The sequence below is a fragment of the Pongo pygmaeus genome, chromosome 18 (genome assembly GCF_028885625.2).
Source record: "Pongo pygmaeus isolate AG05252 chromosome 18, NHGRI_mPonPyg2-v2.0_pri, whole genome shotgun sequence".
Lineage (NCBI taxonomy): Eukaryota > Metazoa > Chordata > Mammalia > Primates > Hominidae > Pongo > Pongo pygmaeus.
The window spans coordinates 86,416,752-86,444,527 of record NC_072391.2 but is presented as its reverse complement, the minus strand read 5'-3'; the positions used below and the strand labels follow the sequence as shown (position 1 = coordinate 86,444,527).

Genomic DNA, 27,776 nt, shown 5'->3' with positions numbered 1-27,776 from the left:
GTGGGGCACTGGCCTCTGCTCTAGGGGTCACGGAACCTTCACTTTGCAAACGTGCGGAACGACCACACACCTAGCACACCTGCCTCACAGCAGCACATGCTCCAGGGCCTCTGGGACCCACAGGATCAGGCCATGAGGCGGCGAGGCTGTGGGCCAACATGGCCCCTTCCAGCATCCCTCAAGGAGCCCATCCCACCTGCACGCTGCAGCCCCTGAGCTCTGCTCCCTGTGGAAGGACATGGGGCAGATGCGTTTCTGATTTCGGGCCAGCAGATTCTGATGCATGAAAATGGGCCTCTCTTTTTGGAAAATATTACTTAAAGGTTATTATAAAATAATGATGTTCGGCATAAAATACAGACAGGCCAAAAAAAAAAAAAAAAAAAAAGGAAAAGAAAAACCACCGCAATCTCACCACCCAGGGGTCAGGAGCAACGTGCACATCTTCCGGATAAATACACTACAATGAGTACCTGCAGCCACACACCCACGTGTGTCCACTCTCCAAATGTCCACCCATGCGCGTCTGCTATCCGAACGTCCACCCACGTGCGTCCGCTATCCGAACGTCCACCCACGTGCGTCCGCTATCCGAACGTCCACCCACGCGCGTCCGCTATCCGAACGTCCACCCACGCGCGTCCGCTATCCAAATGTCCATCTGACAGACAGGACTAGCTGGATTTCCTAGGCCGACTAAGAATCCCTAAGCCTAGCTGGGAAGGTGACCACATCCACCTTTAAGCATGGGGCTTGCAACTTAGCTCACACCCGACCAGTCAGGTAGTAAAGAGAGCTCACTAAAATGCTAATTAGGCTAAAACAGGAGGTAAACAATAGCCAGTCATCTATCTCCTGAGAGCACAGCGGGAGGGACAATGACTAGGACATAAACTTGGCAACGGCTGCCCTCTCTGGGTCCCCTCCCTTTGTATGGGAGCTCTGTTTTCACTCTATTAAATCTTGCAACTACACTCTCTTCTGGTTCGTGGTTGTTATGACTCAAGTTGAGCTTTTGCTCGCCGTCCACCACCGGTGTTTGCCGCCGTTGCAGACCCGCCGCTGACTTCCATCCCTCTGGATCCGGCAGGGTGTCCGCTGTGCTCCTGATCCAGCGAGGCGCCCACTGCCGCTCCCGATCGGCCTAAAGGCTCGCCATTGTTCCTGTGCAGCTAAGTGCCCGGGTTTGTCCTAATCAAGCTGAACACTAGTCACTGGGTTCCATGGTTCCCTTCCGTGGCCTACAGCTTCTAATAGAGCTATAACACTCACCGCATGGCCCAAGATTCCATTCTGTGGAATCCATGAGGCCAAGAACCCCAGGTCAGAGAACACGAGGCTGCCACCACCTTGGAAGCGACCCGCTGCCATTTTGGAAGCTGCCCGCTACCATCTTGGGAGCTCTGGGAGCAAGGACCTCCTAGTAACACATCCACATACATCCACTATCCAAATGTCCATCCATATACGTCCACTATCCAAACGTCCACCCATATACGTCCACTATCCAAACGTCCACCCATATACGTCCACTATCCAAACGTCCACCCATATACGTCCACTATCCAAACGTCCATCCATATACGTCCACTATCCAAACGTCCATCCATATACGTCCACTATCCAAACGTCCATCCATATACGTCCACTATCCAAACGTCCATCCATATACGTCCACTATCCAAACGTCCATCCATATACGTCCACTATCCAAATGTCCACCCATATACGTCCACTATCCAAATGTCCAAATATCCACTGTCCAAATATGCCCCATGGGGTGGGACGTGGGATCCTGGGACCAAGCCAGCTTCTCACAAAGGAGGGGGTCAGGCAGCAGCGGCTCAGTACAGGGTCAGGGAGAGCAAGAGGGTGGCAGTGGGGGCTGCCAGCAGGCTCCAGGGGCGCCGCCGTCTCTCCTGACCACCACAGGCTTCCTGGGCCACCTCAATCAGGTGGGCAGGTTCCCGCTCACCCACAGGCCTGTTCTGGCAGGCAGAGAGAATGCGCTAATTTGTGGAACAGTAAACAAACAGCCACACTGCAAACCAACCGCACTGTGTCAGCTGACTTCTGACCCCGGTGGGGAGAAGGATGTGGAGGGCACAAGTGTGGCTAAGCGTGGGGGTGGTGAGGTCTCTGGGTGCAGGGGTGCACCTCGGAGGTGGAGGGTGCCCCAGCCCATGAGGGGCAGCAGGGCCACCAGGAAGGGCTGCATGGGGCCCGGCGTCTGTGGTCAGGGTATGTGCGTGCCTGAGTGGCTGTCGCGCTGAGGGACAGTGTAGAAGCCTTGTCATGGGGCACCGGGGCCCCTGGCACTGAGGGACAGGGCCAAGGAGCCCGCTCTAGAGGCCGGTGGGGAGGCCGGGTGCTCAGGAGGCAGTGCCGTAACAGTGGCCTCCAGCCCCACTCCACCCCATCTTCCGCCTTTGGCTGAAAATTCTGGGAACTCCCAGCCTCGGTGTCACTCAACGTGGGCAGCGATGAGTTCCTGCCTGTCCCCTCGGGGTCTTCTCCACTCCCATGGGGCTGGGTCCTACCTGTCTTAAACCAGCCATCCAGGGTGAATGCCCTCTTTGTTTCTTCTGGTTTATTCCAGTATTCTGGAAACACAGAGGGTCCCCTCACGAGCAGCTCCCCCTCCTTTTCTTCAAGCCCTGGGGTCACCTGTGGAGGATGAAGAATGTGGAGGTCAGAGCCGGGCACACCCTCTTGGGAATGGTGCTTTCTGAAACTGCAGGCTGCTCCCTGCCCATCCAGGGCCACGTGTTTTCTGAAACTGCAGGCTGCTCCCGGCCCACCCAGGGCCACGTGCTTTCTGAAACTGTGCGCTTTGTTGAAATGCTTGGAAAACGCAGCTTTGATAGGTGGAAGCCAACCATGCTGAGCTAAGCGTTCCCGCCGTCCTCTACGGGCCCTGGTGCCCTGGCCGGGAGCTGGGTGTCCTTTCATTCCTCCCAGAACAGCCACAGAAGCACGTGCTCCTACCCCATCCTCTAGACTCGAGCATGTTATCGGCCCAGGCCTCAGCACTCAGAGCCTGGGCTGGATTCAGGCAGCCTGTCCACGTCTAAAACCTGTGCCCAAATCCCATCTTCGGGGGCATTTCTCAAACCAGGGAACACAGCAGTGGGCATCTGTCCACACCTTGCCCACAGGGGTTGGGGCAGCTTGGAGCCGGCAGCGCCCTCCGTAGGGCTGAGTGATCAATTACAAGAGGGAAGACTCCGTGGGAAGGGAAGGTGGGGCCGAGGGTGGAGGGTCCCTGGAGGCCCCTGTTAAGCACGCAGGCACTGCCATGGCCCCAGGAAACACAGCCTCACTGTTCTTCTGCTGTGACCATGGAGAGGGCAGGAGGGAGGCTGGGCTCTATGAGCCTGGGCTGGGGTTCCCTGCAGCACCAGGAGCAGATGGCGTGAGCACGCGGGAGGCCCTGGACACGGTGGGTCTGTGAAGACACTGGCCGAGCCCTCGGCTCATAGGTCAGGAGGGTCTGCAGAGGGCAGAGAAGGAGCAGGGGCTTCAGGTGAGCAGCTGCCAGCTCCATGACCCTCACCCTTCTCTACCGTGAAAGTGTCTGGCTGTGACCCAGGAGGTCAAGGGATGTGTACAGAGTCTCACTGAGGCTCATCACCTGCCATCTGGGATGGACTTCAGAAAACCAGGGGCCAGGGAAGTAGCTGCGAAATAGCAGAACACATTGATCTGATGTGGAGAAAGGACGCTCAAACGCCCTGCGACCAACACTGCCCCACGGCAGCCTCTGCCGAGTGTGTCGTCCTGCTGCCAACCTGCCAGCCTGGGCTCCTCCAGGAGGGGCTGACGCCACCCACGGGGGTGAAACACCTGTCCCACATGGTGATGGGGCTTTCCGTGCAGTGCCCAGCCTAACTCCTGGCTGCTCAGAGCCTTGTGTCTGTTTTTTTCAAAGAAACCATGGACTTTATCTGAATTTTGTGAATTTTTCCACGGCCGTCCTTTATCTGCTCCACTGACGTGGTCAGACATGTACAGACAGCAAGGCAAAGGCCCTACAAATAAAATGACATTGAGACCAATCCCAGGAAAGGAAGGTCCGACTTTGCAGAGTTAAGCCAACCAAGTCACAGCAAAACAAACACCTCAACATCTTCATAGAATGTCAATAAGACCAAGAATCTCATCCCTAACATTAAAAATGTCCGGGGTACAATACAAAGTTACTCAACACAGTAAAAAAACAGAAAAATAGCTACTCATATAGAAAAAGAATACAACAGCACTGAGACAACATAGTTATTGGAATTATCTGAAAAAGACTTTAAAGCACTATTATAAAAATGCTCCAAAAAGTAAGGGCACACTTTGGGAGGCTGAGGCGGGCAGATTGCTTGAGCTCAGGTGTTTGAGAACAGCCTGGGCAACATGGCAAAACCCTGTCTCTACAAAAAAGACAAAAATTAGCCAGGTGTGGTGGTGCATGCATGTAGTCCCAGCTACTTGGGAGGCTGAGGTGGGAGGATAGCTTGAGGTGGAGATTGCAGTGAACCAAGACTGCAGCACTGCACTCCAGCCTAGGTGACGGAGTGAGACCCTGTCTCAAAAAAAAAAAAAAAAAAAAGCAAGCAAGGGCAAACACTTGGAAATAAATGGAAAAATAGAAAGTCTCAGCAAAGAAATAACAGATATAAAGCAGAACCAAACAAAAATTTAAAAACTGAAAAATACAGAAATAAAAAACGTCATGGATTGGTTCAGGAGCAGGACGACGAAGAAACGAATGTGACAATTTAAAGACAGAGCAACAGAAATGACCCAAAATCTGAACAGCAGAGAAAAATCACCAGGAAAGTCAACACACAGAGGGCTAACATTCATGTTACTGGAGTGACAGAAGAAAAGATAACACTCAGGTGCAGAAAGTCGTTTGATAAAATTTGGCTAAAAACCCAAAATTTAGTGAAAACATAAGCCTATAAATTAAAGAAGCTGAGAGAATCCCAAACAGGACAAACCAAAAGATGTCCAAGCCCAGACACATCATAATCCAATCACCGACACATAGGGAGGAACAAGGGTTCCTACGCCCACTGATTTCTCCACGGAAACAATGGAGGCCAGAAAGAAGTGGAGTTGTATTATTATTATTATTTTTTTGAGACAGACTCTCACTCTGTCGCCCAGGCTGGAGCACAATGGCATGATCTCGGCTCACTGCAACCTCCACCTTCCAGGTTAAAACAATCCTCCTGCCTCAGCCTCCCAAGTAGCTGGGATTACAGGTGTGCGCCACTATGCCTGGCTCATTTTTGTGTTTTTAGTAGAGACGGGGTTTCCCCATGTTGGCCAGGCTGGTCTCTAATTCTTGACCTCAGGAGATCCTCTCCCCTCTTGGCCTCCCAAAGTGCTGGGATTACAGCCGTGAGCCACCACATCCAACCAAGAATCACATTTTTAAAGTGCTGAAAGAAAATAATTGTCAACCCAGAATTCCTAATCCAATGAAAATATCCTTCAGGAAGGAAGATAAAGACATCCTTAGATGAGGAAAAATAAGGTAATTTGTTGCAAGCAGATCTGATCTAAAAGAATTCCTGTAGAATGTCTGTCAGACAGAAAGAAACTGGTATCAGAAGGAGACTTGGTACATTGGGAATACAGGAAAAGCAACAGAAGTGGCAAATATTTGGATGAATGAAGTTGAGTTCCTTTCTTATCAAGTTCTCTAAAATATTTTTGACTGTTGAAAGCAAAATTACCATTTTGTCTAACGGAGTTTACAACAAATACAGGTATTACACTAACTACACTCTAAAGGCAGAGGGTAAGTAACTGATGTGGAGGCAGGGATGTGGCTCTACATTCTTCTGGAAGTGTTAAAATGTTGACTTTAAGTAGACTGTAAAAAAGGAAGTATGTATATTGCAGTCTCTGGAACTATTACTAAAAAACTATGCAAAGACATTTATGGTCAAAAACTTAAGAGACAAATTAAAATGGAATACGAAAAAATAACCTCAAAGAAGGCAGTAAAGTTGAGCAATAAAACCCTCAGGGAACAATAGTAAACAAATAGTAAAATGGTAGGCTTAAATTCAAGCATATCAATAATTACATTAAATGTAAATGGTCTAAACACACCAATTACAAAGCTTGTCAGGCTGGATTAAAAAAACACACATAATCCAACTGTATGCTGTGTATAAGAAACTTCCTTCAAACACAATTACACAGGTAGGTTGGAAGTAAAGGGACAGAACAATATATACCATGCAAACTCCAATTGAGAAATTAAAATAGGTATATTAAAATCAAAGTAAACTTAAGAGCAAAGAGCATTACCAGAGCATTAAATGTTAATAAGAGTCAATTCACCAATAAGACACAATCATTATAAATGTGAATGTACCAAACAACAGACTTTCAAAATACATGAAGCAAAAACTGAAAGCAGAAACAGGCAGTTATAGTTGGAAAATTCAACCCCTCACTTAGTAACAGAACAAGTGGTGAGAAAACCGGCAAGGATATAGAAGAACTGAACAACACGATCAAACATCTTCATCTAACTTACAGCACAGACATTTACTAAAACAAGCAGGACACACTCTTGCTCTGTCACCCAGGCTGGAGTGCAGTGGCACAATCACAGCTCACTGCAGCCTCAAACTCCCAAGTTCAGGTGATCCTCCCACCTCGGCCTCCTGAGTAGCTGGCACAAAAGGCATGTAACACCATGCCCAGCTATTTTTTTTTTTTAACTTTTTGTAGAAATGGGATCTCACTATGTTGCTCAGGCTGGGCTCAAACTCCTGGGCAGTGATTCTCCTGCCTTGGCCTCCCAAAGTGCTGGGATTACAGGTGTGAGCCACTGCGCCTGGGCAGAATATATACTCTTTTCAAGTACACCAGAACATTCTTGAAAAGAAACCACATTCTGGGCCATAAAACACAACTTAACAAATTTAAAAGAACTGAAATATACCAAGTGTGTCTTTTGACTGTAATGGACTTAAATTAGAAACCAATAACAGAAGATAATGGAAAAATATCCAACTATTTGGAAAATACGTGCTATACTTCTAAATAATGCACAAGTCAAAGAGGAAGTCTTAAGGAACATTAAAAATATTTTGAACTAAATGAAAATAAAAATATATCAAAAGTTAGGTCAGGCGTGGTGGCTCATGCCTGTAATCCCAGCACTTTGGGAAGCCGAGGCAGGTGGATCACTTGAGGTCAGGAGTTTGAGACCAGCCTGACCAACATGGTGAAACCCCATCTCTACTAAATACAAAAAATTAGCTGGGCGTGGTGGCGCATGCCTGTACTCCCAGCTACTCGGGAGGCTGAGGAAGGAGAATTGCTTGAACCTGGGAAGCTGAGGTTGCAGTGAGCCAAGATCACACCATTGCACTCCAGCCTGGGCAACAAGAGCAAAACTCCGTCTCAAAAACAAAACAACAACAAAACAACAACTAAATATCTCTATCTATCTATCTATCTATCTATCTATCTATAAATTTGGGGATGCAGCTAAAGCAATGCTTAAGGGCAACGTATGTCAAGTGTACACATTATAAAGAGGAAAGGTCTCAAATCAATAATGTAAAGCTTCACCTTAAGCAACTAGAAAAAGAGAAAGCCAGAAGCAAGTACAAGAAACCAAGAACAAAATTGGTGAAATTGAAAACAGAAAAACAATAAAGAAAAATCAATGTATCCAAAAGTGACTTCTTTGAAAAAAGAGCCATAAAACAGATAAACCTCTAGCAAGGATAACAAAGAAAAAAGAAACAGAAGACACAAATTACCAACATGAGGAATGGGAGCCACATAACTTCAGGCCCTGAAACCATTAAAAGGTTAAGATGGGAATTCCCTTATTAACCTTTTAATCAACCTTTTAATGGTTTTGTGGCCTGAAGGGAAACTCTACACAAGGAAATTTAACAGATTAAATGAACCAATTCCTCAAAAATTATATGTACCAAAAATCACCCAAGATAACCTGAACAGTCCTATAAGCACTAAAGAAATTGAATTCATAGTTCTTTTTCTTTCAAAAAAGAAACGTTGGTAGGGCACAGTGGCTCACACCTATAACCCCAGCACTTTGGGAGGCGAGGAGGGAGAATCACTTGAGGCCAGGAGTTCAAGATCAGCCTGGGCAATATAGTGAGACCCCAACTCTACAAAAATAAAAATAAAAAATTAGCTGGGCATGGTGGCACATGTCTGTGGTCCCAGCTACTTGGGAGGCTGACGCAGGAGGATCACTTGAGCCCAGGAGTTCAAGGCTCCAGTGAGCTATGATTGCACCACTGCACTCCAGCCTGCATGACAGAACGAGACCTTATCCCCCACACACAAAATAATAATAATAGAAAGAAAACCTCTAGGCCCAGATGATTTCATTGGTGAATTCCACCAATCATTGAAAGAAGAAATAATACCGATTCTACACAATCTCTTCCAGAAAAAAATAGAGAGAACATTTCCCAACTCATTTAATGAGGTCAGCATCACCCTCAAACACAACTCAAAGAAAGTACAAAAATGGGAAACTACAGACCAAAATTCTCATGAATACAGATGCAAAAATACTCAGCAATATGCTAGCAAATCAAATCCAGTACTGCATATAAAAAAATGACCCACCAGGACCAAGTGAGGTTTGTCCTGGGAGTGAAAGCTTGGTTCAATGTAATCTACCATATTAACAGCCTAATAAAGAAAAGTCAATCAATACCAACAAGCTTTTTGAAAATATTCAACATGCATTTAGTGATAAAAACTCTCAGCATATTATAGATAGGATGGAATCTGCAAAAAGCCAGTAACTGACACACTTGCTGAAAGACTGAATCCTTTCCCTAAGATGAGAAATAAGAAGGTCCACTCTGACTGCTTCTGTTCAGTATCGTATTGGAAGTCCTAGTCAGGGCTTTGGTCATACAGGTTGGAAAGGAAAAAATAAAACTATTCGTATTTGCAGAAAACATGATTGTATTTGTAGAAATTCCCAAGAAGTCTATAAAAATCTCCTAAAACTAGTAAGTTAATTTAGCAGGTAACAACTGAAGTATTTGAGGCCAACACACAAAAATCAATTCTATTTCTACCTACTAGCAATGAACAATTGAAAACTAACAACAGCAACAAAAACGTGACTGTGTGCAGCGGCTCACGCCTGTAATCTCAGCACCTTGGGAGGCCGAGGCGGGCAGATCACTTGAGGCCAGGAGTTTGAGACTAGCCTGGCCAACATGGTGAAACCCTGCCTCTATTAAAAATACAACAATTAGCCAGGTGTAGTGGCACACGTCTGTAATCCCAGCTACTTGGGAGGCTGAGGCATGAGAATCACTTAGACCCAGGAAGTAGAGGTTGCAGTGAGCTGAGATTGTACCACTACACTCCAGCCTGGGCGACAGGACAAGATTCTGTCTCAAAAAAACAAACAACCCTCCCCCCATACCCACCTGCCACACTTACAATAGTTTAAAAAGGAGAGGAAAAGGAGGAGAAGAAATAGAAGGAGGAGTAAAGAAAAGAAGAAACATTTACATATAAATTTAACACAATATGCTGAATACAACACAGAAGAAACCAAAGTATATCTAAGTAAATGGAGAGACACACCGTGTTCACGGATCTATGTAAATGGAGAGACGTACCGTGTTCACGAATCTACGTAAATGGAGAGACACACCGTGTTCACGGATCTACGTAAATGGAGAGACACACCGTGTTCACGGATCTACGTAAATGGAGAGACGTACCGTGTTCACGAATCTACGTAAATGGAGAGACACACCGTGTTCACGGATCTACGTAAATGGAGAGACACAACGTGTTCACAGATCTACGTAAATGGAGAGACACACCGTGTTCACAGATCTACATAAATGGAGAGACACACCGTGTTCATGGATCTACGTAAATGGAGACACACCGTGTTCACGGATCTACGTAAATGGAGAGACACACCGTGTTCATGGATCTACGTAAATGGAGAGACACAACGTGTTCACAGATCTACGTAAATGGAGAGACACACCGTGTTCACAGATCTACGTAAATGGAGAGACACACCGTGTTCACGGATCTAAGTAAATGGAGAGACATACCATGTTCATGGATTGGAAGACTCAGCATAGTAATTGTTAATTCTCCCCCAAGTTATCTCCCCTATCAGAATGGCTAAATTCCGATCAACATCTCTCTTTTTTTTTTTTTTTGAGGCAGTCTCACTCTGGTGCCCAGGCTGGAGTGCAGTGGCGCAATCTTGGCTCACTTCAACCTCCACCTCCCAGCCTCAAACAATTCTCGTGCCTCAGCCTCCCGAGTAGCTGGGATTACAGGCATGTGCCACCATACCTGGCTAATTTTTTGTATTTTTAGTAGAGACAGGGTTTTACCATGTTGGCCAGGCTGGTCTTGAGCTCCTGGTCTCAAGTTGACTTGCCTGCCTTGGCCTCCCAAAATGCTGGGAATACAGGCATGAGCCACCACACCTGGCTTTCCAATCAAGATCTCAAAAGGACTTTTTGTAGATATAGACAAGCTAATTCTTTTTTTTTTTTTTTTTGAGATGGAGTTTTGCTCTTGTTGCCCAGGCTGGAGTGCAGTGGCGTGATCTTGGCTCACTGCAAACTCCGCCTTCTGGTTTCAAGTGATTCTCTTGCCTCAGCCTCCCGGGTAGCTGGGATTACAGGCACCCACTACCATGCCTGGCTAATTTTTGTATTTTTAGTAGAGACGGGTTTCATCATATTGGTCAGGCTGGTCTCGAACTCCTGAACTCCGCCCACCTTGGCCTCCCAAAGTGTTGGGACTACAGGTGTGAGCCACCAGGCCCAGCTAGACAAGCTAATTCCAAAATTAATATGTGCACCAAAACAACTCTGAGAAAGAATAAAGTTGGTGAAATCACACTACAATTGTTAAGACCTACTATAAAACCACAACAGTCAAGACAATGTGGTGTCAGTAGAGGAATGGAAACACAGATCAAGGAAATAGAACAGATAACCTATATGTAGACCCTCTCAAATATGTCCAATTAATTTCTGGCAAAGTGGCAATGGCAACGCAATGCAGAAAGCGTAGTCTTTTCAACAAATATCACACACACACACGCAGTGTGCACACGGGTATCACATACACACGCAGTGTTGCACACGGGTAACACACACGTACATGCAGTGCGCACGTGGGTATCAGACACACACGCAGTGCGCGCATGTGTGACACACACGCAGTGTGTGTATGGGTATCACACACATGCAGTATGTACACAGGTATCACACACATACACACAGTACTCGCACGGGTAACACACGCAGTGCATGCATGGGTATCACACACATACAGTGTGCGCATGAGTATCACACACATGCAGAGTGTGCATGGGTATCTCACACACATATATACAGTGAGCACATGGGTAACACACACACATACACGCAGCATGTGCACGGGTAACACACATACACTCAGTGTGTGCACGGGTATCACACATGCGCAGTGTAAGCACGGGTATCACACACATACGCGCAGTGCACACACGGGTATCACACACGCACAGTGCACGCACGGTTATCACACACATACGCGCAGTGCACGCACGGTTATCACACACATATGCCCAGTGCACGCACGGTTATCACACACATACGAGCAGTGCATGCATGGGTAACACACACGTGCAGTGCATGCACGGGTAACACATACACACATACATGCAGTGTGTTCACGAGTATCACACACAGACACAGTGTGCGCATGGGTAACACACACATACACATGGTGCACACATGGGTATCACACACATACACACAGTGTGCACGAGTATCACACACACATGCAGAGTGCGCACGGGTATCTCACACACATACATACAGTGAGCACACGGGTATCACACACATACATGCAGTGTGCAAATGGGTATCACACACACATACACGCAGTGTGCACACGCGCCCCCACGTCCTATGACATTGTCAGGGAGTCCGGCCTGGAGCTTAGCCATATTGACTTTTGGGGTTTCCTTCAGGTCTTTTTCTCTGTGTGTATGTATGGGTGTAACAGCTGTGCACACACTACATGTATGTGTGTGTGATACCCATGCACGCACTGCATGTATGTGTGATACCCATGTGCACACTGCATGTGTGATACCCGTGTGCACTGTGATACCCATGCGCGCACTGCGTGTGTGTGTGTGTGATACCTGTGATATGTCACACGATGTGAGGGAGCGGTACGAGCCAGCCCCTCAGCGAGGTGATGGAGAAGGCTGAGCCCTGGGCCTGGCAGGCCAGCTGCCACCTGGGGAGGGTCCAGATACTCTGGCCCCAGGGATGATCCTGGGAAGGTGTCCTCCCATCCCCACAGGGCACATTCCTTCCTGCAGCTACTTTCTGTTTCCTGACAAATAGGACACCAAGCCTCTTAATTCAGGTCTGAAGGCCTGGTTGATCATCTGCCCAGGAACAGTCATGAGTCACTCCAGAGGCCTAGGGATGGCCATTCTCATGACTAGTCCTGAGGGAGCCCTTCTGGGGAGGGACGCCGGCCGGGACCCACACCTCAGCCCAGACAAGAGTGGATTGGACAGCCCAGCCGTCTGCCACAGCCTCACTTGAGCCATGTGGATCCGGGACCGTGGCAGTGAGGGGCACCCTTGGGCTTTGGGATGCTGTGGAGAGAAGGGCTACTGCTTGGGACTCAGATGAAAATACCAAGTGTGTCTGCGAGTGTGAGCGTGGGTTGGGGAGTCCCTTCACATGAGAGAGCAGCAGGTCCCTGAAGCTGCGGCTTTTCAGAGTTCACAGTGCCCATGCCGTCACCTGGTCGTCCTGGGGCGCCCACCCACCCCTCTGGGAGCCCTGAATCTCAGGTGTCGGAGGGCACAAACCCTGAGGCCCTCAGGCTGTGCTCCTCCCCACGAAGGGTCTCGGCCCCCGGTGGAGCCAGGCCCCGCAGGGCAGCTGTACTTGGCCTGCTGCACCGACTCCTTGGCTGAACTGGGAATGTTCCAGGGCCTGCTGCCAGCAGATGCAAACCCCCCGTACACTGAGATTTAAGCAGCCCCGGAGCATCTGTGCGGCTTCACCTTGCAGGGTCTCCCTGCATGCTTGGCACAGAGGCCCCTGTGTGGCGTCTCTGACTGTCAGGGTGCTCAGGTAGCTGAGGCTGCTGCTTCTATTTCAAGCCTGTTTCAGGGAAGAAACCAGCAGACACAAACTATTAAAGAAACTCAGGCAGGAGCAATCAGGTGGCGCGGCAGCCAATGCAGGTGTGAAGCAGTTAAGTTTTGTTTTAATTTAAGACAGAAATGCTCCCCACCCCCGCTCTGCCCCTTTCTCTGGCGACATTTCTACCATTTCCGGCAGAGCAGGTGCTCAGAGGCAGGAGCGTCAGCTGACTGACACCTGGAGAGGGCTGCTCAGCCACGGGGCGTCTCACTCCTCCACACGCCACTCACGTTCTGCTCTCTGCTGGGGACATTTCTGACTAGATGGTGTCCCCAACCCAGGCACAGGCTGAGCCCCGTCCCTGCAGACAGGGCTGGACTGGCTGAGCTGGGAGGTCCTCGAGGTGGGGGCAGGGGCACCACAGGGCACAGACTCGAGAGCCAGGAAAGGCCGGTGTATTCAGGAACCCGAGATGCGGGGTGTGGCCAGCAGCCTAGTACCAGCAGGGCAGAAGCAGGAATCCAGGAGAGGGGTGTCAGGGCAACAGCACGGGCTGGGGCCCTACAGAGGGCAGGGGAGGCGGGTACAGCAAGGGGCAGCCACCCAGGTGGGTTTCAGGAAGATGCCCCATGGCTCTCTGGGGGACACAGTGGAGGCATGGGGGATAACAGCCCACTGCAGGTGGCCCAGGCCAGGCAGGACACACCATGCGGCCCTCCACACAAGGTGCGGCCACTGAGTGGCCCCAGGTGAGAGGTTTCCGTGGGGAAACAGAATGCCCACTTCAGGGCCACAGGGGATAACAGCCCACTGCGGGTGGCCTAAGCCAGGCGGGACACGCCGTGCGGCCCTCCACACAAGGTGGGGCCACAAGGTGCGGTCATTACATGACACTGAAAGCCGCCCACATCCTACTTGTTTGCTGGAGCTAAAACATCCAACTGCGACCATCATTCCAACCCTCACGTGGTCACATGTGGAAACCAAGTACAAGGAGGGCGTGTGGCTGTTCACTCACGAGAGCAAGGCCCATGCCCCTCAGCCTCTGCACAGGGAGCTCAGTCGTGCCCGTGAGGGCCAAGATGGTGCCACAGAGAAGGAAATGCACTGAGATGAGACTCAGGATCCCTCGATCTTTGAAAACCTCAGGGCAACACAGTCAATCATGTGTGGTATCAGGTGTGGATACAGGCTTTAGAGAAAACAATTTCCTTTTAAATCAAGATTCCATTTCCCCATAATCCCTAAACCTTTCTCTGTGATGAGTTCACTTGTGATGAGCAGATTCTCATGTTAAAATCCTCACAGAAATGAGACAATGTCCTTTGTTCTTGTTCACCCTTGTCAGTTTTAGAATAATGCACAAGACAAGGAGGCCGCCAGAGTACCGCACAGGCGCCCACCTCAGCGTGCAGGGCCCCGTGAATCTCCCCACACCTGCTCTGGGGGCCTGTGGTCAGCGTTCCCTCAGGACAGGTGCCAGGGTCAGGCCAGTTCACATTTCTAACCAGATTCCCATCAACAATAATGGCCTCTGCTCTTTTTCTCTTCCCCTTAGCCAAGGCCATCATGGCCCACGTCAGCCTGTCCCCGTGGACGGGGCCCCTGGGAGGAGCTGTGTGCCCGGGTGTGAGTCCCTTTGGCGTTCCACCATGGGCTCCCTCTACCCACTGCTCTGTGAGCGCACAGAGAGACACGCAGCAGGCAGGGCCCAGAACACCAGCCGGTGCCCTTGGCAACACCAGCCAGCACCTGCAATGTCCAGGGGGCCGGTCCCTTGCATGGAGGGGAGTCTGCCTCCAGGGGAAAGATGCACCAGTGTAACCACCCTGGGGGGGCCTAGCCTGGACACACGGCCGCCCACCTGCCAAGAGCAGAGTGGCTTACCTTGGTCCCCCTCTCATCTCCCTCTGCGTGGATGGTGTAGGAGCAGCCGTCCTTCTGTGGGTTTTCTGAGACAATGCGCACCTGTACTCCAGGCAGCGGGGTCCCCACGGAACCTACAGGAGAGGAGAATCACTGAAGGGGAGGCTGGAGTGAGAGGAACCTGGAGGAGAGAAGCACGCGCTGAGCTCGGATTCTGCTGGGCTCCCGTGTGCCACGTGCGGGAGTCTGTGTGGAGGGAGCGACGTGCCCTGTGACCCTGAGAGAAGACGGCGTAGGAACCCGCAGGTGAAGACCCACACGATACGTGGCTGGCAAACACGGTGTGCTCAGGCCCAGCCGATGCCACAGCGATGGCCACGTGGCACAGCAGGCACTCACGTGGCATGCTGGGCTTGGCCTGCCCTGGGCCCCTCATACATCACTTTCCCAGTTACTTCCCAAAGCCTCACAGCTGCCCACGGATTCTGGTGTCATTTCCACTTTTACACACTTGCTGGCCAGGGAGGGCTGGCGCCTTGCCCTGATGGCCCCGGGGCTGTCCACGACGAGAGGACCTGTGTGTGCCCGGCACACGGCGGGCTAAGGCAGGATCTGCCCTATGTCCCCAGGAGGGGCTGTCCTGAACTCTGCATGGCAGGTGGACCACACTTTGTAGTGGCTCATTTATTAGACAGCCATGAGTTGCTCAGTGTATCCATCCCACCTGCACAGTCCCAACATGGCTAAAATGAAACCTTACACTGGCCAGGATGGGGGCAGAGCCCAGGTGGCGAGATGTGTCCCGCGGGCACACACGGGGCTGCCGCAGCCTCGCTCTGCCTGTGGTTTAGGACGCTGGTGGGACGGCAGAGGCTGCTCATGGAGTGCGGCCCTGGCGACGTGGCGTCAGCACGGGTGCGACCTGGGGGCAGAGCAGAGGCGGGACTTCCCGTCTACCCCAGGGCGTGAGGCCTTTGCCCTGGCCTGCGTCAGGGGAGTGCCTGAACGCTTATCACGTCTGCGAGTCCATGCTGAGATTTCAGGCACATCAAGGGTCAGCATCGAGGGTCAGTGCAGCGAACTCTGCACTCCATGGGGTGTCCCGGCCTCCAGACGCTTGGTGAGGGGCTGTCGGTGCCCGAATCGCTCTTGCTGATCCTGCTGGGCCTGTCCACGCCTGGGGTCCTGCAGGCGAAGCCGGGCTAGCGTGGTGCGCGGAGTGTCACCTCAGGAGCTCTCTGTGGTTCCAGGTATGCAGACGCCCCGAACCTCCACTCTGGTCAGAAACCCGTGTCACCACTATGGGGGGTATGGCGGGGCCGGCTTCAGCCCCCTTTCTTCCATCCTTTCTCCTCCTTTATGTTTTGCTTCTGAAGACTTCTACATGGGGGGTGAAACCCGCTTAACACATGACTTGCCATTTCAGTGCGCAGCATGGCAGTGTTCCGTGCACACACTGCACAGCCCCCTGCTCCCCACAGTCAGAACTCCCGCACGGCCCACGACCGCCACACCCTTCCTCCCCAGACCTGGCACCAGGTCTGCTGTCCGCGTCCGTGGTTTTTCTGTTCTGGGCGTTTCATACGAAGAGGAACATCACAGGCAGCCTCTCGCCTCTTCCTGGTGATGCCTCTACTGGGGTGGGGACGCAGCGCAAGGACACGGCACAGCTGGGGTCGGGGCGGGGGCCGCAGGTGGGGAGGCCGTGTGGCCGTCCCACACCATCTGCAGAGGCTGAAGAGGCTCTGGGATGGTGTCTGGATTCCGCAGAAGCCAAGCAGTGGTATTGTCCATGAGAGCTCAAGGAGTGGCCCCCACACTCCAGGTGCCACCTGTGAGAGCTCAAGGGAGGGGCCCCCACACTCCAGGTGCCACCCGTGAGAGCTCGAGGGAGGGTCCCCCACACTCCAGGTGCCACCCGTGAGAGCTTGAGGGAGGGGTCCCCACACTCCAGGTGCCACCCGTGATAACTCGAGGGAAGGGTCCCCACACTCCAGGTGCCAACCGTGAGAGCTCCAGGGAGGGGCCCCCACACTCCAGATGCCACCCATGAAAGCTTGAGGGAAGGGCCCCCACACTCCAGGTGCCACCCGTGAGAGCTCGAAGGAGGGGTCCCCACACTCCAAGTGCCGCTTGCTGTGCCCCGGGCATGTGACAGTGTGGACATGAGAGCTCAAGGGAGTGGACAGAGGCTGGCCCTGCAGGGGCCAATGTGGATGGGAGCACAGCTGCAGGCAGGTGGGGGGCACTGCCTTCCTGCCACAGCCCACCTCTAAAATCGCTGTCAGCCAGCCCCTCCCTGATAACTCTGACTGGCCTGTGGCCCCCGTCCTGGTGTCTGGGGTGCACTGGTGCTCTGTGTGCCTGGGACCCAGGGAACAGAAACCGCCAATGAGGCCCTGGAGCTCCCTGTCAATGCCACAGAGTGGCCCAGGAGCCATGAGCACCTCTGAGCTCAACCTCCAATTAGAGTGTGATTAGGCCCAGCAGTGGTCGGCCATGAATTATTCATCTCCCTCCACAGGAACTGCACACAGCAGGCCCGTAACCATAACACACGACAGAGCTCACCTCCACCCGCTTCTCTCTCTCTCTCCCGAGCACGGAGAGGGCACTGCGCAGCGAGGCCAAGCATGAGCCCAGAGCCCATGGCTGGAGCCGACCCGAGGGCCAAGGCCACGGCCACCAGGGTGGGGGTTAGAGCCTGAGAGTGAGGAAGGCTCTCCTCCACCGTGCCCTCTAGAAACACGGCTCAGGAGGCTGCATTTGAGTTTTTGTGGGGCATGTTGGATTTAATGCTGAGGCGACTTTACTTACTTTTTTCCAAACCAAAGAACTGACACTGCTGGTGATTTAAAGGCAAGGATAAAATCACAGATATATGATTCTGCTTTAGAGAAGAGGGAGCGTCCCCGGTGCCCAAGGGAACCTGCTGTTGGCTCTGCCTTAGAGAAGAGGGAGCGTCCCCGGTGCCTGAGGGAACCTGCCATCGGTTCTGCCTTAGAGAAGACGGAACGTCCCCAGCACCCAAGGGAACCTGCCGTTGTTAGCTGAAGACTCGGGGATTGGTGCGCTCAGGTTTCTTGCCCAATAACCCTGAAGCTTCAGGGTCTCTGGATCCCCCTCCTCAGCCGGGGACTCCTCTCCCTGTGCCATCTGTCTGGGGCTCCTTCCTGTTCGCCTAGAAGTTCTGATTCCAGTGTGGGGAAGGTGAGCCTTCCCCGGGTCTCTGGGCTACTATCTGCTCCTGACGCCCTCAGTGTGGACAGCGGTCCCTGGGCTGCTCCTGACACTCTCAGTGTAGACAGCGGTCCCTGGGTTGCTCCTGACGCCCTCAGTGTGGACAGCAGTCCCTGGGCTGCTCCTGGCACCCTCAGTGTGGACAGCGGTCCCTGGGCTGCTCCTGACGCTCTCAGTGTAGACAGTGGTCCCTGGGCTGCTCATGACTCCCTCAGTGTAGACAGTGGTCCCTGGGCTGCTCCTGGCACCCTCAGTGTGGACAGTGGTCCCTAGGTTGCTCCTGGTTTCAGCTTCTCAGCCTTGTATCTGTTCCAGTAAAAAAGGCTAGGGGGGCCACTGTCCATCTTCTCTGTCTTCTCCAGTCAGGGCCATCGAAGAGGCCACCATGCTCCTGGCAGCGTGGCTGCCCGGGAAGTGCGTGTGCGTGTCTGCGTCACTCACCAGCCTCACCAGCCGCATGACCATGGGCAGGCTCTGTGGGTTCTTGTGTGTGAATGGAAGAAATGACCCCATAGCAGGGGCTGTTTTGAGAAGATCAAACGAGAGGATGCCCACAAAGCAATGCTGTGTATAAACAGTCATCGTCAACTACAAACTGTCTGTGCAGACAGATTCTGAATACACAGAACTTGTCCTGCTCACATGTCCAGAACAAAGAGAGGACAAAGCCCGGAGCCCGTTACCCTTTCAGTCCTCACTTGCCTGCAGCCTGCAGCCTGCAGCCCTCAGCGAGCCAGGCTTTGCTCATTCCGTCCATATTACGTGGTGACTGTGGCCGTTGGCACTGGACAAAACCAGCACATCCTACTAAGAAGGACGACAATAAGGACAGAGACTCAACGGACCGGTCACATTTGATTTCAAGGTCCCCATCTAATTTCCACCAGAGAGCTTTAGCCACCGAAGAAACAGCTGGTGCCGCAGCCACCGTGGAGATGCGCAAATCAGCCCAGAGCAGGGGCCACGAGCACCGACGGCGGTTTCCTGGGGTCTGAGACTAACATGCGAGCCGGCCCAGGGCAGGGGTCACCGGCACTGATGACGGTTTCCTGGGGTCTGAGACTAGGATGTATTTCTCATCACTCACACTGACTTCTTTTCACAACATGCCCCCACCTGCCCACTGCCCTGGGCCCTGTTGCAGCAGGCCCTGCACTCTGTGTGGCCACCCCACTGGCAGCTCTGCATGGCAGCTGAGGATCTCACTGCCACAGCCGTCATTCTGCTCAGGATGCCCCGGCCAAACAGAGACTTTACACTCAGAATACACCTAGCAGCCCCCATGGCTCCCCAGGCCCAGCAAAGGGGCCTGAGCCTAGTCTCTCCTCCTCCCAGCCCAGCAGCCAGCCGGCCCTCACACTCACCCTGCAGGCCCCAGCACCGTATTGTTGCCTGGCACCAGCTGGTCCCTGCCTGGGCCTGGACCCCCATGTCCACACTTACCCTAGAGTCCCAGGAACCAAGCAGGCATGGAATGAGCCAAACGGCACACAGAAAGCAACGGGACAGAGCAAAGCCCAGGAGCCGACCCCCCAGGAGTCAACGGACTTTCAACAAAGATCCAAAGGGCTGTTCGATGGAGAAGGGAGTCTTTTCAACGAGCAGTGCTAAAAAGCTAGACAGCTAGACATTCATATACTACAAAAGAACTGTGGTCCATATCTTGCGCTATGTACGAAAATTAACTCAAAATGGATCATGGTCCCAAATGTAAGAGCTGAAACTATTCTCTGTGACTTTGGGCTATGCAAGAATTTATTAGATATGACATCAGACAATTCATAAAACAAATTGATAAACTGGGCCAAAATCTAAAACTCCTGATTTTAAAGACGCTGTTAGGTGAATGGGAAGACAAGCCACAAGCTGGGAGATGATATTTAAAATCACACAGCTGACACTTGCGTCCAGAATTTTAAAAAGCTCTCAAAACTTAAGAAAACAAATGCCCCAGTTGAAAATGGAATGACACAAACAGGAAGAAGTGCTCAGCGCCACCTATCATGAGAGAATCATGAACTCAACAAGACACCACCACCGCCCATTGGAGCAGCAGGTGCTCGTGACCTCCCGCCCATTGCAGGGGGAAGGGGATGGTGCAGCCGCTCTGGAGACAGCTCAGCAGCTTCAGACAACACAGCAATCTCTCTCCTAGGTGTCTGCCCAAGTGAAATAAAAACCCACATTGGCACAGAAATCTGTACACAAATGTTGATAACATCTTACGTGTCATTGCTTAAAACAGGGTCACAAGCAGTGGTGCATCCACACCACGGATGCCACTCAGCAGGGAAAGGCGCGAGCTGACGCGCACAGCACAGGCAGTTGACTGCGGGCGGAAGCCGGGCGGAAGCAGACAGGCTTGGAGGCCACGTCCTGCAGGATTCAGCCACGTGACCTCCCAGAGGAAGCAAAACCACAAGAGAAACAGGAACAAGGGGCCGGGCCTCGGGGGTGGAGGAGGTGCTGAGCACTAGGAAGGGAGTTTCTGAGACGAGGAACCCTTCTCTATTTTGACTGTGATGATGTTTCTTAAGACACACAGAGTTGCACGCCAGAGGGGAGAATTTTTACTGTGTCTGCAGGTAAGCAGCTGCACAGACAGATATGTGGGATGGTCTCACTTTAAGTCTGCACTGAGATCTCTCTTCTACTCTGGACAGACTGAAAGGGCTGCACAGAAAGAAGCAGGGCGGTCCCCAGCTATGGGCTCTGTTCCCAGAAGTCCTCGAGGAGGACCCAGGGCTGGAAGGGTGGGGTCAGATGCCAGTCAGAATGCCATGTGTTAGGGAAGGCTGGATGAGAGGGCCGGTGTCAGCAGCCCACATCTAGAGAAGGAAGACAGGTGCTTGACTCATCCCCCCCTGCTCACCACACCCCCCTCTCCTGGCACTGCTGCTGGTGCTGTGTGGCACCCGGACTCCAGACAGATGGAGGCTCCCACCACTGCTGACGTGGTCTGGAGGCAACAGCATGGCCTCCGGCCTTCCTCTGAGACGTGCACTGACGCCTGCATTCCAGGCATTGCTGTTCTTCCCATTGTCTCCCCAGTCATCCAGCCAGGGGCCGGCACAGACACCTCCCCCATCCACCCCGACTGAGACTTGGGAGAAGGCTGATCTGCCCAGAGGGGACAGGTCGAAGTGCATCCTCAGTGCTCTAGTGGCCTGTCCCACGGGGGAGCATCCTCCGTGCCGCCCTTCAGTCCAAATGTGGGTGGTTCGAGACTGGCCCACCTTGGGGGGCTCAGGACACAGTGGAAGAGGAACACAGCTGTGGGAAGTGCTCGTACCTGGCAGGCGCGCGGCGGTGGTCAGGGGCCCGGACAGAGCCATGCCGATCTCGGTCATGCCATACCGCTCCAGCAGGGTGTGGCCTGTGATGTTCTTCCACTTCTCCAGCACTGGGAGGGGCAAGGCGGCTGAGCCTGAGACCATGAGCCTACGCGGCACAACCAAAGGCAGGTTTAGCCCCTCCGGACGTGACCCTCGCGTGCAAAGGCAGCAGGTTTAGCCCCTCAGGACATGGCTCTCGTGTGCAAAGGCGGCAGGTTTAGCCCCTCAGGACGCAGCCCTCGCTTGCAACAGTGGCAGCTCCTTCATGAGTGCAGGAGCCCCAGGCCGTGGGTACAGTACCACTGTGTGACACCTGGGACCAACACTGCAGTCTGTGCTACGGCATAACTTTGTTTTTTGAAAATGATTTGTTGGGTGTATTTTAGAAGGAAGCAGGTCCAACAGCTAATAAGGGTAAACAATGTGCTTAGGGTCCATGGTGTCCCCTGCAAACTTCCTGCGCTGTTCACAACCACGCTCAAGAACAGCAGTGACCATGCAGCTGCCGACCACGGAGCTGATCACCGGTGAATAGCCACGGCGCTGCAGGCTGCGGCCAGGCACATCTGGGACTAGGGCCGGCTCAGCTTGCAGGCTCTGCAGCAGAATGTGGACACGGATGAATGGCTGCGGCACCCAACGGGTGGGGCCGGGCACACCCAAGGGGCTCAGAACAGCCCGCAGAACTGGAGCCATTTTGGCTCACAGGCTCGGCTCAGGCTTGGCAGGAGAACACGGGCCCTGAGAACCCTGAGTCCCCGTGCTCTCACACAGCATTTCCCGCAGCCTCACGGGCAGTAGGGAAGGCGCTTTTGTTTGCGGTTTGAGCAGAGTGGTCCCAACTGCTGCCCCTGCTTTACAAGGAGGCACCACTGACAGGACCCCCGCTGGGAGATCCAGATGGCCGAGGTCTCATTGCCTCTGTCACCCTGGAAATCACCTGATCCTCTCCTTCACTGACCTCGTTCTTGCCCTCGGTTCCTTAGATTTGGTAAAACATTCTGCTCATCCTGCTCAGCTCGGGGCCTGCCCAACCCCAGGGTATCCCAGCAGTAGCAGCAGCAAAACCATGGGCTCCAGTGGCCTCACAGAAAAGGGGCAAAGGAACGGCAAAGAGAGCGAAGCGGGTTTAGACATGTGCCTTGGACAACCCAGAATTCTCTCCAGGAATGAAGATGCCACTTCCCTGTGCACTTCCTGGGGACTGGGAGAAGTGCACGGCAGCCACAGACACACACACATCCCACTGGAAACTGGATGACAGTCGAGCCTTCAGTTCCTGCAGTGCACCGGCCACACCACCCCTCCCTCTCGCAAAAAGAAAAAATACCCCACCCACGACTCTGCTGGAGGTGCGGGCCTGTGATGCGTGTGAAGACTCACTGAGCCACATGTGCGCGTTTCCAGTTAGCGAACCACACTTCAACAGCCACGAGGGAAAAGAAACGTTCCCACGCCTGCAGGTTCATGGGAGAGTGCAGAGCAAACACATCCGAGTGGCCCAAAAGAGCAGCTCGTCCTGGGAGGGAGGGGTTTACCCAGGGAGCTGGGAGGGGAGGAGCAGGGCTGAGAGGAAAAGCAGGAGAACGTGCCCCAGGCAGGAGGCGTCACAGGGCTGCCCACGAAGGCAGGGAAACTGCATAGTAGAGGCAGGCGCCCTGGGACATGTGGGCAGACGAAGCAGGAGCAAGCGGGTCAGCTCACTGTCCTCACCCTTGTCCTTCAGACTCCATGACAGAGAGAGAGACGGACAGGAGAGAGAGCAGACAGACAGACGGAGACAAAGAGAGATGGAGAGATAGAGACAGATGGACAGAAAGGAGAGATAGAGAAAAAAGACAGAAAGACGGAGAGATAGATGAAGAGCGATGGAGAGAGAGAGAGAAGACAAAGACAGATGGAGAGTCTGACAAGACAGAGAAGACAGATAGATGGAGAGATGGAGAGATAGAGACAGAGAGAGACAGAGAGACAGAGAGTGACAGAGAGAGCGATACAGAATCCAGGCAGCTATCGATGTGGAAGAGATTATAGATATACACACAGACGGGTAGAGAGAGAGACAGAGACAGGTAGAGAGGTAGAGAAAGAGACGGGTAGAGAGAGAGGGAACATTGAAAGGAAATGGAAAGCACTGCTTCCCAGAACTTAGTACGAGTGGTTTATTAGAAATAAGTCGTATCTGTTGATCTCTAAGACTTTCTGAAGGGGAAGTGGGCTCTTTTCACTTACCTAATTTTTTCTTCACAAACTGCACGCAAGAAATCCTGGGCGTGTGGCTGGGTAAAATGCCTGTCGTAGTACTCCATCAGCTTGGTGTATATTGTGGGCACTGCCATAAAGACATTGATCCGCGGCGTTTCAGAACTTAAGAACTTTTCCCAAACCTACGAAGGAAAGGAAACACTTGGTAGAAAGATGGGCGAGCAGGCACCGGGATCCGCGGCGGAGGAAAGGGAGCGCTCGGTTGGGAGGACGAGCAGGCACCGGGGCCCGCGGGGAGGCTCCTGGCTCCAGGCACCACGTTCTCATGGTTCACATTTAAGAGTCTGCAGCGCCTCCCGTCTAAAAGGGGTGCATCAGACTCTGATCCCTTCCCACGGAAGCCATGCTGCGCGGGACAGCGGCGTCTGGCCTGTGAGGGGACGAGCAACCGTGAGAAGCGCTGGAAAAGGGCTTCGGGATCTGCGGCGTGGAGAGGCGTGAGTGGTTAGGCTCTCCCAGCTGCACAGAGGATGTACACCTCGGGGACGCTGGCAGGCGGCCCGGCTGCCCGCACACCTGAAGTCAGCACGCTTCCCCGGCGTGCAGGGACCAGTGAACGGGTGAAGTCTTTTATTTAAAAGAGTCAGTGAATTTTATATTTTACTCCATAATAAACATTTCTTGCTTACATATAAATATGTTTTAAGTTCCTCACTCATTAGCGGTTTCTCGCGTCGCCCATGAAGCTTCAGGAAGAGCTGGGGAGCCGCCCTCCTTCCGTGGCCCTCTCCACCCGCAGTGTTCCACGCGGAGCCCCGGACGCTGTGGCGGAGGGCGGAGGGCACGCCTCGTGCTGTGGGGTCAGCACCTAAGGGAGGCCCAGGACACACAGGACATATCTCCTCGCCCACACGGCGTTGAAACTGGGGTCGATGGATGCCGATGCCACAGTCCAGCCCCAGCCCGTCTCATCTCACTGGACTGCAGTGACGAGTGCCTCACCGCAGCTGCCTGGCAGAGAAAGGCAGGAATCTCCGGGGAAGAAATAATATCATTCTTTCAAAGACAAAGACTGGAACCCTTCAAAGTTACAAAGCATGTAAGGACACAAAGATGTGACCCCTAATTGAAGGGAAGAAATCTCAGGAAATTCAAACGTCAGAATCGCCAGACAAGCCCTTCAAATAACTGCAATAAGCAGATTAAGGAATTTAGAAGAAAAGATGAACAACGTGGGGAAAATGGAGAATTGCAAAAAGAAGTGGAACTGCAAAAAATCATAAAACTGAAAAACACAAGATCTGAAATGAATTCATTCAATAGACCTAATAACAAACAAGACACAGCAGAAAAGAGGAAAAAAGTCAGACACAGTCAATGGGCGTGATCTAGGCTGACCCGCAGACGGGAAAGCAAAGACACAGGCGACCAGAGTGCGGGAGACGGCAGCACCTCGGAGCAGCACCCACAACACTGCCATCGAGGGAGGGAGGGGGAACAGATAAGCAGGTGGAGAGAGGCCAGGCTCGCAGACGGGAACACTCCACGTTGTGAAGATGGCAGTTCTTCCCACACTGAGCTCCAGCTTCAAAGCAATCTTCCCAAAATTCCAGCAAGCTTTATTTTGCAGAAATTGATACACTTATCCTACGTTTTACACAAAAAGGCAAAGGACCCAGAAGATCCAAAATAAATTTCAAAAGGCAGACTAAAGGTGAGAACACACAGTTCCCAACTCCAAAACTGACGTAAACCAGAAGTAATGAACACAGTGTGATGCTGTGTAAGATTAGACAAGAGACCCACAGAACACAGTTGAGAGTCCAAAAATAAACCAATGCATAGATATCTGGTCAAGTGATTCTTGGCAAAGAAGCCAAGTCCCCGATAGGGGAAAGGACAAAAGGATAATCTTTCTCACAAATGGCACTGATACACTGAATATCTCCATGCAGAAGGTGACTCCTAGACCCTACCTCACACCATATGCAAAATTAACCCAAAGTGGGTCAGAAACCTCCATGTATGAGCTAAAACTAGAAAACGTCTAAGAAAAAACAAAAGGGAGTATCTTCATGACATGACCTGTGGTTTGGCAAAGACTTCTCAGATGAGATACCAAAAGCACAATCTATAAAGTTTAAAAATTGATAACATGAATTTATTTTAAAAATTTTTTTATAAAATGAATTTCATCAAAATGTGTGCTTCAAAAGACACATTAAGAAAATAAAAAGACAAGCTGCAGTTGGAGATATTTGCAAACCATACATCTGAAAAGAGACTTGTATCCAGAATACACAGAGAACTCTTACAACTCAATAAGAAGACAAATAGCCCAATTTAAAAATGGTCAAAAGATTTCATTAGACAGTTCACCAAAGATTACATATGTATGCAAACAAGAACATAAAAAACAGCACTGGGTGCAGTGCTCACGCCTGTAATCCCGGCACTTTGGGAGGCTGAGGCGGGAGGATCCCTTGAGCTCAGGAGTGTGAGGCCAGCCTGGGCAACATAGGGAGGCTCTGTCTCTACAAAAATAATTTAAAAGGAAAAAAGTAAAAATAAACAAAAAATGCTCAGCATCTGGCCAGGTGCGGTGGCTCACGCCTATAATCACAGCATTTTGGGAGGCTGAGGCAGGCAGATTACTTGAGCTCAGGAGTTCAAGACCAGCCTGGCCAACATGGTGAAACCCCGTCTCTATAAAAATACAAGAAATTATCTGGGCCTGGAGCTGTGCGCCTGTAATCCCAGCTGCTGAGATGGCTGAGGCAGGAGAAGCGCTTGAACCCAGGAGGCGGAGATTGCAGTGAGCTGAGACTGAGCCACTCCACTCCAGCCTGAGTGACAGAGCGAGACTCCATCTCAAAAAAAAAAAAAAAAAAGCTTAACATCAGTAGTCATTAGGGAAATGCAAACTGAAGCCAGTGACAAGTATTGGCAGGACGTAAAGAAATGAAAACTCTCATATGCTGCTGGAGAACATACAGCAACACAGCCATTTTGGAAAAACAGTTTGCCAGTTTCTTTTCTTTCTTTCTTTTTTTTTTTTTTTTTTTGAGACAGAGTCTTGCTCTGTTGCCCAGGCTGGAGTGCAGTGGTGTGATCTTGGCTCACTGCAATCGCCGCCCCTGGGTTCAAGCGATTCTGCTACCTCAGCCTACCGAGTACCTGGGATTACAGGTGTGAACCACGGTGCCCGGCTAATTTTGTATTTTTAGTATAGACAGAGTTTCACCATGTTGGTCAGGCTGGTCTCAAACTCCTGACCTCAAGTGATCCACCTGCCTCGGCCTCCCAAAGTGCTAGGATTTCAGATGTGAGCCACCGTACCCGGCCAGTTTGCCAGTTTCTTAAAGCATTAAACAGAACGTCACCACACAACCCATCAATTCTATCCCTCTGTGTCTATGTAAGATCAATGAAAGTATGTCTACAGAGATTTATACGTAAATGTTCATAGCAGCATTATTCATAATAGCCCCAAACTGAAACAGTCCAAATGCCCATCAGATGGTGAATGGATGAGGAAAATGTGGTATGTCCAGGTGAATGGATGAGGAAAATGCGGTATATCCATACGATGAAGTACTATTCAGGAACAAGCTATTAATACACACAGTAGAACATGGATGAAACTCAGAACCAACCTGCAAGTGAAAGGAGCTGGAATAAAAGACTGAGTGTGACACACCCCATTTGCACACGCTGCCATCTCAAACAAGGAAAGTCTAGAGGCAGAAAGCAGATTCGTGGTTGCCAGGAGCTGGGAATGGGGGGAAATGGACACTCGTTTGAGGTAATGGCTACATAATTCATAATTTACAATAGTGAATTTTGCGGTGTGTGAACTGTATCTCGATAGAGCTGTTTTTGAAAAGGGAAGGTGCAATAAAAACATTTTCAGTGAAACAAAATGGAGGGATTTGTTGTCAGCAAA

At 51.6% G+C, this 27,776-nt stretch overlaps 1 protein-coding gene across 9 annotated transcripts in view; it reads right to left on the bottom strand.

The window, feature by feature from the left end:
- The window catches only part of ACSF3 (acyl-CoA synthetase family member 3), a 63,228-nt gene that overhangs the window by 19,904 nt on the left and 15,548 nt on the right, over nucleotides 1–27,776 (bottom strand). For all 9 annotated transcript variants that reach the window (XR_010124275.1, XR_010124276.1, XR_010124277.1 and 6 more), the window contains 4 exons: nucleotides 23,858–24,012; nucleotides 21,583–21,731; nucleotides 15,072–15,184; nucleotides 2,541–2,667 (listed from right to left, as the gene is read on the bottom strand). Coding sequence is in view for 6 of the 9 variants with exons in the window: in XM_054453121.2 (XP_054309096.2) it covers nucleotides 2,541–2,667; nucleotides 15,072–15,184; nucleotides 21,583–21,731; nucleotides 23,858–24,012 (544 nt within the window). In the remaining 3 variants the exon portion in view is untranslated. The remainder of the gene's footprint in view (nucleotides 1–2,540; nucleotides 2,668–15,071; nucleotides 15,185–21,582; nucleotides 21,732–23,857; nucleotides 24,013–27,776) is intronic.